At 43.5% G+C, this 16,122-nt stretch overlaps 1 protein-coding gene across 1 annotated transcript in view; it reads left to right on the plus strand.

The window, feature by feature from the left end:
* LOC311108375 (serine/threonine-protein kinase PAK 5-like) overlaps window positions 1–15,334 on the plus strand; it is a gene marked incomplete at both ends in the record, with an annotated part of 49,229 nt that extends 33,895 nt beyond the window's left edge. The window contains 8 exons of the mRNA XM_084151011.1: window positions 81–287; window positions 516–657; window positions 836–990; window positions 2,739–2,872; window positions 5,680–5,806; window positions 9,334–9,459; window positions 14,924–15,058; window positions 15,179–15,334. Coding sequence (XP_084007137.1) covers window positions 81–287; window positions 516–657; window positions 836–990; window positions 2,739–2,872; window positions 5,680–5,806; window positions 9,334–9,459; window positions 14,924–15,058; window positions 15,179–15,334 — 1,182 coding nt within the window. The remainder of the gene's footprint in view (window positions 1–80; window positions 288–515; window positions 658–835; window positions 991–2,738; window positions 2,873–5,679; window positions 5,807–9,333; window positions 9,460–14,923; window positions 15,059–15,178) is intronic.
* Between the last annotated feature and the right edge of the window lie 788 nt (window positions 15,335–16,122).

The following is a 16,122-nucleotide window of genomic DNA, read 5'->3' on the forward strand; positions in this document are numbered from 1 at the left end:
ATCTAGCTTAAATAGCTTATGTTTTCAGGGTATTAGCTATCTTTCTAACACTGTCTCTGTCTGTCTTCCATCTCTTGCAGGGTGATTACGACCAGTCATCTCGAGACGGGAGTCCCCAGGTCCCAGGGTCTGACACATACCCCCGCGGGCCCCTCAAACTACCTCAAAGCCACAGTAAGCCCTCTGGCTACCCCCCTGGACTCCAGTACCCCCCTGTGTTCCACCACTACAAACCCTCCCCCTACCATCACCCACCATCACAGCCCAGCCCGCCATACACTCCACAGGTGGGTCTACCGTGTGTATTTGTGCGTACATGCGTGTGTGCGTGTGTGCAAGCGTGCGTGCGTGTTTACATGACTGCATGCGTATGTGCATGCGTATCTTTTTTTAAGATCTAAAGAGATCATGATCTACAATTACATATGACTCTCAGAGATGCAGGTGTGTCACTGCAAAGATCATCACCGACAGTGCAGTAGAGGTATTAACCGGTTCTCTCCTCCCTCCTCCAGGGGGCATACTCCCAGCCATCGTCCCCCTACATCCCACCGGGGGCCTACCCCCCTCCTTCCTGGGGCTCCAGTTCAGACACCCAGCCCTCCAGGGTCTCCCACGAACAGTTCAGGGCTGCCCTGCAGCTCGTCGTCAACCCAGGTAAATACAGAGAAGTCCTAAGAAAGAAATACAAGTACATCCCAAATCACAGGAGTTAAAATATACAGGTAGAAAAGTTATTCTGCTAGTTTGTAGATAATGAACAGAAGCTTCGTAGATAAAGTATCTTGCTGGGAGCAGCAAACATTGATCAGCCTCTGTCTGTGTCTGACCCCAGGTGACCCCAGAGAGTACCTGGAGAGTTTCATAAAGATTGGCGAGGGCTCGACGGGCATCGTGTGCATCGCCAGCGAGAAACATAGTGGCAAGCAGGTAGCCGTCAAGAAAATGGACTTGAGGAAACAGCAGAGGAGAGAACTGCTCTTCAACGAGGTGAGAGGTCAGGTGTTAGGGGTCAAGGGTTGTTTGTCCCAATGGAGACCAAGCGATTTTGGTACTGTATTATTTTTCTTTAACAGCCTCAAAGTTTCAGGTAAGGAAGTGTAGGCCTCTAATTTCAACAGTCAACAATTTCATACAGAGTGAAATTATAAAGCACGTTTTTAGTCTCTGAGATTAGGCTACCTCACATACGAGTATTTTCTGTACTTCAGATGTTTTGATCAGAGCAGTATGTTAGTGAATCTGATTTAGATGTTGCCAAGGCAACAAGCTAATGTTATTTTGGTTCTGGAAAGAGGTGAGCCAAGTTTTTTATCTCTACCCTACTGTACCATTCCTGCCTTCTATGTAGCAAGACCATAGAGCTATTACTCAGTAGTCAGCCACAGTATTTCTGTCATGAAGAGATTTCTGTTTGAATGAAGTGGGTGGCATGACTTACAATATGTTAACAAGAGACATCAAGTATCTTGTCCTTACATATTTTCGCACCCACATCGATGATTAATAATAATAATAATAGTGTGTGTGTGTCTGTGTGTGTGTGTGTGTCTATGTGTGTGTGCGTGCTCGTGTGGGCGTGCTATTTTGAAGCTTCATGTTATCCTATTTAGGCCCCAATCTAATCCCTTTTCATTAAGCTTCCATAGCAACATCCAAATTAGAAAAGAAGATTGCTAATACATTTATTTATTTAATTTGTGATATAGGCTACTTGCTATTTTTCTCTTTAATGAATTCCATCATACAATGTAGACATTGACATTTAGATTCGACCTAAATCTGAGGTTAGGACTAGAATGTAAAAAAATATGGTTACAAGTACCCCAAAATAATAATAATGTACTATCCTCATTCATTGAAATTGAATCTCAAATCCACGTTTTTGGAATAGCCTATTGCAAAAATAACAACTGATCTGTGTTCAATACTTGGAGGGCACTGTAGCCTACATCAGGAGGAGAAGTTTGCTTTCAAGCTTCATCAGTAGCCAGTTACCAATTCATCAATAGACGGGAATATATCTAGGTAAAGCTGAACATGAAGCAGGCTAGGCAAACTGTGGTTGAGTTAGCTAGCTAGTTTAGCAGCGTTAGTTTTCTTCTAGGACATTAGGCAGGCAATCAACACCATTGTGAAACGAGCAAGTTTGAGCTAGCTTATCAGAGCTGGTCCTAGGTCAAATGGTTTGCGAAACAATTCGAACTCGAATTCCTGTCTTCTTGAGGATGACATCTTCACTGGACACTTATAATCCTCCAAACTGTTTTAGTATTTCAATGTTGTATGTTTCACTGTTCTACCCGGGCCCAGTTTCATTGCATGATTCATAATCATATCCACTCAGTAAAGACATTTGCCAATCACACCTTATTCTGCAGGGTTGGTGGCAGACATTTTGAATTGATTGGCCACACCTGTTCTTGATTGTTTGGTACTCAGGTAGGTACTGTATAGGCTGTGTAGAGCAGACTGGTGTGTGGGAATGCCACAAGTAAGGTAGCCATGCTGTCCGTTTCGTAGAAAGGTTTTTTATTGCATTTTAAAACGTTTTTAGCATTGTCTACTTTTAGCATCCCCGTTTAACCTCTGTTCTTAAATACATATCATACATTTTTGGAAATAACCAGTCCTTTTGGTTTTAATGCTCTGATGCACAGTACGGTCAGCTTTGTCACACTACTGGTATATTGTCTATCTGTGATGTAACCTGTGTTTGTTGTTTTGTTTGTTTCTAGGTGGTGATCATGAGGGACTATCACCATGAGAACGTGGTTGACATGTACAACAGCTACCTTGTTGGAGACGAGCTCTGGGTCGTTATGGAGTTCCTGGAGGGCGGGGCCCTGACAGACATTGTCACTCACACGAGGTAACCAATCATCTGCCACTAGTCCGTTCACCTCTCTCCTAATGGCTACCTAAGCATTAGCTTGTGGCGCTAACATGAGTCTTCAATTCACTGTGTCTGAACAAAGAGTATTTGGATCGTTGTCTCACTAATTAATCTCAGGAAGTGAATAAGCTAAGCAGATGCGCAACAAACTTCCTCAATAACCCCCATCGGATCTGGTTTCAGGAGTTCTCAAACTTATATCTCTTTCTTTCCTTGTTGTTTCGGTGTCTTCTCCTAAACCTCTCAACGCCTCGTAGTTTAGATTAACATCCATTGTGTCCTTGGTCTTTTAATTACAGTCATTTGCCTGGCGTGTGTCAGTGTTGTGTGCTGCCGTCTCGGGTGCTAATAACACGGTTGCGTGAGGACGCAGTGGCGTCCCTGTCAGCGTGAAGTCGTGAGATGGAGAGAAGAGTCTTCATTAGTTGTGTGAGGAGATGTGAATCCCTCTTTCACCTCCCTGTCTCATCCTTCTCTCCGACACAGCTGTTTTGATAATTTTTGTTGGGTGTGTCCCATTTACTAAGGAATTGTGTCGATAATAGGAAGATGTGGGCAATTGGAATATATTCAATCTACTTACTAACACAAACAAATCCTGATATATTTTTTAACCAGAGGGGGATTAGAAATTAGATATTGTAGTTCATGTGTAGGAACAACCATATCTCTTACAGTTTATTGCACTTAGTTCAAAGAGGCACGTGTATTTGTGTCATTAACACAATTAATAGCCATCAAAGGACTATCAGCAACACGTTTCAGTCATAGAATTCACATCTGTTAGGTCAGGTGAATTATACAAATCTATTTCAGTCTACTCTTTTGTTGCATAAATGACTGCTCACTGTGTAGAGCTGAATAGGAGAACACGCACACAAACAGTCCCACTGCAGGTGAGTACTCCCCTCACCTCTATTATCTCTCTCTCTCCATCATTATCTCTCTCTTTCTCTTATTCTCTATCTATTCTCTATCACTACCATTCTCTCTCTTGCTCACTCACTCTCTCTCTCTCTCTCTCTCTCTCTCTCTCTCTCTCTCTCTCTCTCTCTCTCTCTCTCTCTCTCTCTCTCTCTCTCTCTCTCTCTCTCTCTCTCTCTCTCTCTCTCTCTCCCCCCCCCCCCACTTCTTTCCCTGGGTGTCTGCCAACACACACAGTGTTACAATGCCAGAATGGCCTGTCTCTGTGTCGTGTTCATGTTCCTCAGCCATTTCAATTAGCAACAAAGTTCAATTAACCTCACGAGGATGTGTCGTGGATGTACTGTACTTTACACAGAATCAGCTGATGGCGCTACAGTGTGTGTGTGTGTGTGTGTGTGTGTGGTGTGTGTGTGTGTGTGATGCCCTTGGCAACTTTGACAGCCTCATTAAACAATACACTTTCTTTTTCATTCCCTGTTTAAAATAATGTACTATCTCGGCAATCATTTGTGCAGGTGTCTTTGTTTGTGGACGTGTTTTTGTGTATGTATGTGTGTGGGTATATGTGTGTGAAGCATTGAATCTCCTTTGTCTACACATCAACCTCCCATTTTCTAGATTGTTTTGCAATTCTCAATACAAACATGTGTTACCAAAATACCTGGTACATTCTACGATGGGAGGGGTGTCTATGTGTGTGTGTGTTGCGAGTTGTTCCTTGCTAAGACAATGGATTCCTATGGAGTGAGACGGTACAGGGAGGAGAGTGCTGGAGGGGCTGCAGATGAGAGCTGTGTGTGTGAATTATTATTTTAATTTTTTTAATGATTTGTCACGAGCCAAATACAACGGGTGTAGACTTTACCGTGGCTTACGAGCCCTTCCCAACGATGCAGAGTTTTAAAGAAATTATACGAATAAAAATAGTAACACAAGAGGAATAAAATACACAAGAATGAAGCTATATACAGGGAGTACCAGTACCAGATCAATGTGCAGCTATATACAGGGAGTACCAGTACCAGATCAATGTGGAGCTATATACAGGGAGTACCAGTACCAGATCAATGTGGAGCTATATACAGGGAGTACCAGTACCAGATCAATGTGGAGCTATATACAGGGAGTACCAGTACCAGATCAATGTGGAGCTATATACAGGGAGTACCAGTACCAGATCAATGTGCAGCTATATACAGGGAGTACCAGTACCAGATCAATGTGGAGCTATATACAGGGAGTACCAGTACCAGATCAATGTGCAGGGGTACGAGGTATTTGAGGTAGATATGTACATGAAGGCAGGGTAAAGTGACGGCATCAGGATAGATAATAATTCAAGTAAAATAAAAAACAGAGTAGGAGCAGCATATGATGAGTGTAAAAGTGTGTGTGTATTAGTGTGTGTGTATGTGTGTATGTGTGTTTGTGTTGTGTTGGTATGCGTGTGTCTGTGTTTTGTGTGAGAATGTCAGTGTGTATGTGTGTGTGTATGTGTGTGAATGTGTGTGTGTGTCGTCTGTGTCTGTGTCTGTGTGTGCGTGCGTGCATATGTGTGTGTGATGATGGGGGAGGTTCTCGCCAGCTGGGGCCTCATGTTAATGTTCAGTGGAGTTATGTGGAATCAGCCAGACGTACTGTTTACCCCCATCCCATATGGGACCACACACACGACTGTTAAGCTTAGTTACCATGGTTACCATGAATTTCATGTTCCTACGATGTTCTAATCTTCCTAGTATATATATATATATATTTTTTAAAAGTTCATAGGGACCTTGTGAAAGAACACATTTGCTATAGTGTGTGTGTTTGTCGGTGTCCTACCTCCATCTTAACCCACGTGTTTGTTTCAGGATGAATGAGGAGCAGATAGCCACAGTGTGTGTGTCGGTGTTGAGGGCTCTGTCCTACCTCCACACACAGGGAGTCATCCACAGAGACATCAAGAGTGATTCTATCCTCCTCACCAGCGATGGACGGGTAAGACCACGTGGATTCTGGACTCATAAAGAATGTACAGAAGTAACTTGTAACACTGTAGGACTCTAGAGTGTTTTCCAGATGTTGGCTTGACTGGTGGGTTGTGCCCAGTACCTGTTGGGTCACAGCTAAAGCACGTACTGTGGTTAGAAACATGGGTTTATCCATAGTAGAGTAACCCTGACCAGCAGCGGTGCATGGGTAAAATCACTGGGGCAGCCAAGCCAGAAGTAAAAGCCATATTACAACCTATGTGTTGTGATAATTGTGTTGTTTGCTTTATAACCATATGCCTTGTGATCGTGGAATATAGGCCTAAGGCCAAGACAGTAAGAAGACACAGTGACAGAATACATTCATCCACACCTTTGTTTCCTCACAAAACCGGAGAGTAACCTCTGTCCGGTGAAGGCCACAAAGCATATTGCATGTAACAAACGGTTACATGACCTACAGTCGTGGTCAAAAGTTTTGAGAATGACACAAGTATTGGTCTTCACAAAGTTCGCTGCTTCAGTGTTGAGATATTTTTGTCAGATGTTACTATGGTATACTGAAGTATAATTACAAGCATTCCATAAGTGTCAAATGCTTTTATTGAAAATTACATTAAGTTTATGCAAAGAGTCAATATTTGCAGTGTTGACCCTTCTTTTTCAAGACCTCTGCAATCTGCTCTGGCATGCTGTCAATTAACTTCTGGGCCACATCCTAACTGATGGCAGCCCATTCTTGCATAATCAATGCTTGGAGTTTGTCAGAATTTGTGGGGTTTTGTTTTTCCACCCGCCTCTTGAGGATCGACCACAAGTTCTCAATGGGATTAAGGTCTGGGGAGATTCCTGGCCATGGACCCAACATTTCGATGTTTTGTTCCCCGAGCCACTGAGTTATCACTTTTGCCTTATGGCAAGGTGCTCCATCATGCTGGAAAAGGCATTGGTCATCACCAGACTGTTCTTGGATGGTTGGGAGAAGTTGCTCTCGGAGGATGTGTTGGTACCATTCTTTATTCATGGCTGTGTTCTTAGGCAAAAATGTGAGTGAGCCCACTCCCTTGGCTGAGAAGCAACCCCACACATGAATGGTCTCAGGATGCTTTACTGTTGGCATGACACAGGACTGATGGTAGCGCTCACCTTGTCTTCTCCGGACAACGTGTTTTCTGGATGCCCCAAACAATCAGAAAGGGGATTCATCAGAGAAAATGACTTTACCCCAGTCCTCAGCAGTCCAATCCCTGTACCTTTTGCAGAATATCAGTCTGTCCCTGATGTTTTTCCTGGAGAGAAGTGGCTTCTTTGCTGCCCTTCTTGACACCAGGCCATCCTCCAAAAGTATTTGCCTCACTGTGCGTGCAGATGTACTCACACCTGCCTGCTGCCATTCCTGAGCAAGCTCTGCACTGGTGGTGCCCCGATCCCGCAGCTGAATCAACTTTAGGAGACGGTCCTGGTGCTTGCTGGACTTTCTTGGGCACACTGACGCCTTCTTCACAACAATTGAACCTCTCTCCTTGAAGTTCTTGATGATCCGATAAATGGTTGATTTAGGGGCAATCTTACTAGCAGCAATATCCTTGCCTGTGAAGCCCTTTTTGTACAAAGCAATGATGACGGCATGTGTTTCCTTGCAGGTAACCATGGTTAACAGAGGAAGAACAATGATTTCAAGCACCACCCTCCTTTTAAAGCTTCCAGTCTGTTATTCTAACTCAATCAGCATGACAGAGTCATCTCCAGCCTTGTCCTCGTCAACACTCTCACCTGTGTTAACGAGAGAATCACTGACATGATGGCAGCTGGTCCTTTTGTGGCAGGGCTGAAATGCAGTGGAAATGTTTTTGGGGGATTAAGTTCATTTTCATGGCAAAGAGGGACTTTGCAATTAATTGCAATTCATCTGATCACTCTTCATGGCAAATTGCCATCATCAAAACTGAGGCAGCAGACTTTGTGAAAATTACTATTTGTGTCATTCTCAAAACTTTTGACCACGACTGTACAGCATGGTCAAGCAAGTTAATGTTTCCGACATCATCAAATCACCTATACTTACTAAAAACGATTTAGTCCAATCATTGTATGCTAAATATGATGTGGCTGATTTCTGTGTGTGTGTGCGTGTGCATGTGCGTTCATGCAAGTAGAAAAAGCATGTTGACTCACCCTACTTGTAGAGAAACGCCAATGCCATCCTCCTCTTTCATGTTGAAGAAACGGTCTATCACTCTGTCATACAGTACACGCTTTCATTTTTTGTTGTTCTAGGCTACCTGGCTAAAAAACTTGCTCACTAGCCTAACTTCCTTAATGTGCAACATTATCAAGTTAACATTAGCCTTCTACATCTAGCTACATTTTGAACTTCCATCCTCTCAGGCCAGGGGCACAATGAATTAATTTATGGTTGGATCAGAATTGCTGTTATAATCATTGGCCAGTACGGAGAATTAAGTGAAACCACAAGTCCAAATCCCTATCTCCATCCATGGATAATTTAGGAAAGGGCCAATTTTAGGTAGTTAGCTAGCCACCGGAGGACAACAACACAACAAGATGCACAACGAGTTTCTGTCAATGACGTATGCTCTCGATGCGATGTGATTGGAGTGAAGCCAAATCCAAACTGGCTTCCCTTTACACTTTTTTTGGGTGCGCCAGAACCATTCACAGTTGAGCTCACTTAGTTTAGCTCAACACTGATTGGCTATTCTTTTATTTCTTTTTTATCAAGGGAGGCCAAATGCTCACTGGCTTCCCTTGCATTCAATGCTACAGGCAGCAACAATGTCATACTCTTTTGGCCTACACATACAGAGACAGAGGAGCGCTGTTTTGCTTGCTCGGATGTCTTCTCTGGTGAGATACATTCCAGCCTCTTGCGAATTGAAGGAAAATTATGAAACACAGAGAGACAAAATATATATATATCTTTTGTAAAAAAAACTAATTTTAAAAAAAACTTTGGGGAAGCCTGGCTGTCTTTGGCATCCATGAATACACACAACTGACCCTGACACCCAGTTTCTCACATAATGTCAAATGATACAATGTTACTTGAAACTCTGCCCTACACACACAGTAACCTACCTCTGTGCTAGTGCCAGTGATGCAGTACAAGAGGAGAGGAGATCATAATCAATTAGCACCCAGTCCTTATTAATTAAAGCTTGCCTAATGCCTCTTAACGAGCTGCTGGAATGTGATGGATGGCTAATTAAGGGATAATAGAACCAGGATTAGAGTGGCTTATATGAAAACCTCTTCATCCCAAGAGGTCAATGTTCCTTATAATGGTAAAACCATTATAGAGGGTTTTTGATTGAAAAAAAGTTAATATTCATACCTAAATATATTTTCTGAAAAAGGCAGCACACTTCCATAATGTATACTAGTAAAATAAATTAGGAAAAAAATAACTCAAATTTTATATGGGATTTTTGTGTCCCCATGTACGAAAGTGCTCAGAAAATTCCTATAGATAACACATTGAGATTATCAACCAAATATGTTTTGTTCCTACAGATCAAGCTGTCAGACTTTGGCTTCTGCGCCCAAGTGTCCAAAGAGGTACCCAAGAGGAAGTCTCTGGTGGGCACACCCTACTGGATGGCACCGGAGGTCATCTCACGGTTACCCTACGGCACGGAGGTAAGAACACACGTTGCCAAATAACACATTCAAATGTCTGAATAAGTGTGTGTTTGGAAGATATGTTGGTAAGGGTGTTGTTAGGCCCAAGACTAAAAGTATTCAGACCCCTTTACGTTTTCCACATTTTACAGCCTTATTCTAAAATTGATTAAATTGGGGGGTAGATCTACACGCAATACCCCATAATGACAAAGCAAAAACCGTTTTTTTTTGGTGCAAATGTATAAAAGATTGATAAAAGTGAAATACTACATTTACATATAGTACCAGTCAAAAGTTTGGACACACCTACTCATTCAAGGGTTTTTCTTTATTTTTACTATTTTCTACATTGTAGAATAATAGTGAAGACATCAAAACTATGAAATAACACATATGGAATCATGTAGTAGCCAAAAAAGTGTTAAACAAATCAAAATATATTTTATATTTGAGATTCTTCAAATAGCCACCCTTTGCCTTGATGACAGCTTTGCACACTCTTGGCATTCTCTCAACCAGCTTCACCTGGAATGATTTTCTAACAGTCTTGAAGGAGTTCCCACATATGCTGAGCACTTGTTGGCTGCTTTTCCTTCACTCTGCCGTCCGACTCATCCCAAACCATCTCAATTGGGTTGAGGTCGGGGGATTGTGGAGGCCAGGTCATCTGATGCAGCACTCCATCACTCTCCTTCTTGGTAAAATAGCTCTTACACAGCCTGGAGGTGTGTTGGGTCATTGTCTTGTTGAAAAACAAATGATAGTCCCACTAAGCCCAAACCATGCTGGTTAAGTGTACATTGAATTCTAAATAAATCACTGACAGTGTCACCAACAAAGCACCCCCACACCATAACACCTCCTCCTCCATGCTTTACGGTGGAACTACACATGTGGTGATCATCCGTTCACCCACACCGTGTCTCACAAAGACACAGCGGTTTTAACCAAAAATCTCAAATTTGGACTCCAGACCAAAGAACACATTTCCACCGGTCTAATGTTCATTGCTCGTGTTTCTTGGCCCAAGCAGGTCTCTTCTTCTTATTGGTGTCCTTTACATTTACATTTACGTCATTTAGCAGACGCTCTTATCCAGAGTGACTTACAAATTGGTGCATTCACCTTATAGCCAGTGGGATAACCACTTTACAATATGTTTTTATTTAATTTATTATTATTATTATTTTTTTTATTTTTTTTTGGGGTGGGGGTAAGGGGGGGTAGAAGGATTACTTTATCCTATCCCAGGTATTCCTTAAAGAGGTGGGGTTTCAAGTGTCTCCGGAAGGTGGTGCTGTGACTCCGCTGTCCTAGTGTCGTGAGGGAGCTTGTTCCACCATTGGGGTGCCAGAGCAGCAAACAGTTTTGACTGGGCTGAGCGGGAACTGTGCTTCCGCAGAGGTAGGGGGGCCAGCAGGCCAGATGTGGATGAACGCAATGCTCTCGTTTGGGTGTAGGAACTGATCAGAGCCTGAAGGTACGGAGGTGCCGTTCCCCTCACAGCTCCGTAGGCAAGCACCATGGTCTTGTAGCAGATGCGAGGTTCAACTGGAAGCCAGTGGAGTGTGCGGAGGAGCGGGGTGATGTGAGAGAACTTGGGAAGGTTGAACACCAGACGGGCTGCGGCATTCTGGATGAGTTGTAGGGGTTTAATGGCACAGGCAGGGAGCCCAGCCAACAGCGAGTTGCAGTAATCCAGACGGGAGATGACAAGTGCCTGGATTAGGACCTGTGCCACTTCCTGTGTAAGGCAGGGTCGTACTCTCCGAATGTTGTAGAGCATGAACCTACAGGATCGGGTCAGAACGACAGGGTGTTGTCCAGGGTCACGCCAAGGCTCTTCGCACTCTGGGAGGAGGACACAACAGAGTTGTCAACCATGATGGCGAGATCATGGAACGGGCAGTCCTTCCCCTGGAGGAAGAGCAGCTCCGTCTTGCCGAGGTTCAGCTTGAGGTGGTGATCCGTCATCCACACTGATATGTCTGCCAGACATGCAGAGATGCGATTCGCCACCTGGTTATCAGAAGGGGGAAAGGAGAAGATTAGTTGTGTGTCGTCTGCGTAGCAATGATAGGAGAGGCCATGTGAGGATATGACAGAGCCAAGTGACTTGGTGTATAGCGAGAATAGGAGAGGGCCTAGAACTGAGCCCTGAGGGACACCAGTGGTGAGAGCACGTGGTGCGGAGACAGATTCTCGCCACGCCACTTGGTAGGAGCGACCGGTCAGGTAGGACGCAATTCAAGAGTGAGCCGCGCCAGAGATACCCAACTCGGAGAGGGTGGAGAGGAGGATCTGATGGTTCACAGTATCAAAGGCAGCAGACAGGTCTAGAAGGACAAGAGCAGAGGAGAGAGAGTTAGCTTTAGCAGTGCGGAGAGCCTCCGTGACACAGAGAAGAGCAGTCTCAGTTGAATGACCAGTCTTGAAACCTGACTGGTTTGGATCAAGAAGGTAATTCTGAGAGAGATAGCAAGAGAGTTGGCTAGAGACGGCACGCTCAAGAGTTTTGGAGAGAAAAGAAAGAAGGGATACTGGTCTGTAGTTGTTGACATCAGAGGGATCGAGTGTTGGTTTTTTGAGAAAGGGTGCAACTCTCGCTCTCTTGAAATGTTGCATATTGACTGACGTTCATGTCTTAAAGTAATGATGGACTGTTGTTTCTCTTTGCTTATTTGAGCTGTTCTTGCCATAATATGGACTTGGTCTTTTACCAAATAGGTCTATCTTCTGTATACCCCCCTACCTTGTCTTAGCTCAACTGATTGGCATTAAGAAGGAAATAAATTCCACAAATTAACTTTTAAGAAGGCACACCTTTTAATGAAAATGCATTCCAGGTTACTACCTCATGAAGCTGGTTGAGAGAATGCCAAGAGTGTGCAAAGCTGTTATCAAGGCAAAGGGTGGCTATTTGAAGAATCTCAAATATAAAATTTGTTTAACACATTTTTGGTTACTACATGATTCCATATGTGTTATTTCATAACTTTGATGTCTTCACTATTATTCTACAATGTAAAAAATAGTAAAGATAAAGAAAAACCCTTGAATGAGTAGGTTTGTCAAAACTTTTGACTGGTAGTGTAAGTATTCAGACCCTTTACTCAGTACTTTGTTGAAGCACCTTCACCAGCGATTACAGCCTCGAGTCTTCTTGGGTATGACACTACAAGCTTGGCACACCTGTATTTGGGGAGTTTCTTCCATTCTTCTCTGCAGATCCTCTCAAGCTCAGGTCTCTCCAGAGATGTTCGATCAGGTTAAAGTCCGGGCTCTGGCTGGGCCACTCAAGGATATTCATAGACTTGTCCTTAAGCCACTCCTGCGTTGTCTTGGATGTGTGCTTAGGGTCATTGTCCTGTTGGAACGTGAACATTCGCACTAGTCTGAGGTCCTGAGCGCTCTGGAGCAGGTTTTCATCAAGGATCTCTCTGTACTTTGCTCCGTTCATCTTTCCCTCGATCCTGACTAGACTCCCAGTCCCTGCCGCTGAAAAACATCCCCACAGTATGATGCTGCCTCCACCATGCTTCACTGTAAGGATGGTGGCAGGTTTCCTACAGACGTGACGCTTGGCAATCATGCCAAAGAGTTCGATCATGGTTTCATTAGACCAGAGAATCTTGTTTCTCATGGTCTGATAGTCCTTTAGGTGCCTTTTGGAAAACTTCAAGCGGGCTGTCATGTGCCTTTTACTGAGGAGTGGCTTCCGTCTACTGTAAAGGCCTGATTGGTGTAGTGCTGCAGAGATGGTTGTCCTTCTGGAATATTCTCCCATCTCCATAGTAGAACTCTGGAGCACTGTCAGTGACCATCAGGTTCTTGGTCACCTCCCTGACCAAGGCCCTTCTCCCCCGATTGCTCAGTTTGGCCGGGCGGCCAGCTCTAGGAAGAGCCTTGGTGGATCAAAACTTCTTCCATTTAAGAATGCTGGAGGCCACTGTGTTTTTGGGGACCTTCAATGCTGCAGACATTTTTTGGTATCATTCCCCAGATCTGTGCCTCGACACAATCCTGTCTCGGAGCTCTACAGACAATTCCTTCGACCTCATGGCTTGGTTTTCACTTTGACATGCACTGTCAACTGTGTGACATTATATAGACAGGTGTGTGCCTTTCCAAATCATGTCCAATCAATTGCATTTACCACAGGTGGACTCCAATCAAGTTGTAGAAACATCTCAAGAAGATCAATGGAAACAGGATGTACCTTGAGCTCAATTTCGAGTCTCATAGCAAAGTGAGACATATATACAAATTTATTAAAAACAGTTTTCGCTTTGTTATTATGGGGTATTGTGTGTAGATTGATGAGGAAAGATTTGGAATAAGGCTGTAATGTAACAAAATGTGGAAAAAGGGAAGGGGTCTGAATACTTTCCGAATGCACCGTATCGTCCAAACACCTGCTTCGAGGGTATTATCACTTTTATACAATGGGTTACCAACATATTCAATTAATGGTTTACATATTTTCATAAAAACGTTATTTTAATGAATTTATTCATACTATTTCATCCTTCTGTAAGATATAGTCCCAACACAAATCTAGGAGTTGCTACCCAAGCCTGCTGGTCATTCGTTCTATTGGTTTGGTTGCCAGAAGTGCGACCGTCGTTCCCTCTTTTTGTTCTGCACCCAGTAGTTTGTTCTAAATGTTCCATTGCCATACTGGCTGGCAACGTTCTTATCCCTTGCTTGCTAGCTAGCCAACTACGGCTAACTTACAGTCACATCAAACGTCAAAAAGAATAACAACAGTAGCATTTGCATTTGTTTAAACTGTTTTCTAGTGACATTTATTAGGATACATCCACAACAATGAGCTAATGAGGCGCAATTACGCCTGGCATAGAAAATGTGCTCTCTCATCAGGACACTGTTGTTTAGAGGGGCTAGCCAACAGCACAGCTAACACAATCACTTCAAACTGAAGTTGTAAAGACTGTAAACTAGCTGCACTTCGTTTCGTTTTACCTTTTTTCAATTGACATTTCTTTGTATATATCCATAAAAATGATGCCAGTTGATTCATGATTTCTGCCTGTCTGTCTCGTCCCGACTCCTACACGTTCATAACTATGGGACAGCTGGAGATCAAATGTTTATATTGAAACAATGTTGCAAATGTCGGAGAGACAGACAGCAAGGTTTATACAAATCTCTGTGATTGAAAACTAAATGTTAGTCTAAAAGAAATGTGAGATAATGTCTGGATGCTTTTATAGTGGAGATCAAGTTTAAAACTTGCCTGGCTTGGCTGATGAGACAGTGGATTGCTCAGTCAGATGGAACAGAGTAAATAGGAATTTTTACGTCATAGATTTAGCCGGGGGTAACTTGTGGAATAAACACCGGCTGGAATGCGGTTTTAATCAATCACCATTCAGGATTAGACACACCCGTTGTATAATGTTGTATATAGTGATCTGTGAAAAAAGACAATAACACCATTCACACTGCCTGCTAGGTGGATATCTGGTCGTTGGGCATCATGGTGATAGAGATGATAGATGGGGAACCCCCATACTTTAACGAACCCCCTCTACAGGCCATGAGGAGGATACGAGACAACCTGCCCCCACGGCTAAAGGAGTCACACAAGGTCAGCAGGGTTCATTTATTTCATTATAATCTAAATTGGCACATTTACAGAAATGTTTATTAATGTCAGTTATTCTCCTAAGTCAAATAAATAGTAATATGTTCCTTTTCTCTCCGTCAGGTATCATCGGTTCTGAGGGCCTTCCTGGACCTGATGTTGGTTAGAGAGCCGTCTCAGCGAGCCACAGCCCAGGAGCTGCTCCAGCACTCCTTCCTCAAGCTCTCGGGCCCCCCCTCTTGCATCGTCCCCCTAATGAGGCACTACCGCCACCGCTGACCTGACCTCCCGCAAACAGGGCGGCACCACACACCCTGCCAAACAAACACCCACCTAACCTGAGAGACTACGCCACTAAAACAAACACTCACACCTGTAACCAAGAAGTAGTTTAGCTAGAGGAATTATTTACAAAGAAAAGATTAAAGAAAAACGTGATATCTTCTATTTTGAAAAATACTATATAAAGTTCAACACTGGAGTATAGGGGACTGTACTGTAGGAGTATCTTCTTCAGTCTTCTGTAGCAGGCTTGTTGCTTATCCAGGTGCCAAATGCTAACAAATGATAGCCTCTTGGTTCGTACTCTTTGGCTTCACTAGGCTGTTAGACCAGCAGAGATCTATAGGGTGGGTCATCCCAGTGCAGTTTCCTCTCTTACTAGGCTGTCCGTGAGTCCTGTAGAGTTATACTGTAGTAGCCATCGACTAGAGCGTAGACGGTGTGCAGTGATCAGCTGACACTGCCTGGCTGGCAGCCGTGTTGAGGGACCTATGAGACACGCCCACCGCCCCAGACATGAGCAGTAGATCTCAGAGCAATCAGGAAGCAGCATTTGGTGTTGACGAGCATTTGGTGATGTCTGAGTGGGAGCAGTGTGGGTGTGTCTTAGTCTGGCTAGAAGACAGGCTGTTCTCCTATTGGTGGAATAAAACATCGCTCTCTTCACTTCTCTCTTCTCACACTAACAGTGAAAATGTATTTTAGAGAAATATGTACGTTTTTCTGTACAGTTTTGATAATTTGCAGTATTTTATTGTGTCGTGACCATTGTGTAATGGACAGTA

This window comes from Coregonus lavaretus (genome assembly GCF_964263955.1).
Source record: "Coregonus lavaretus genome assembly, chromosome: 33".
Taxonomy (NCBI): domain Eukaryota; kingdom Metazoa; phylum Chordata; class Actinopteri; order Salmoniformes; family Salmonidae; genus Coregonus; species Coregonus lavaretus.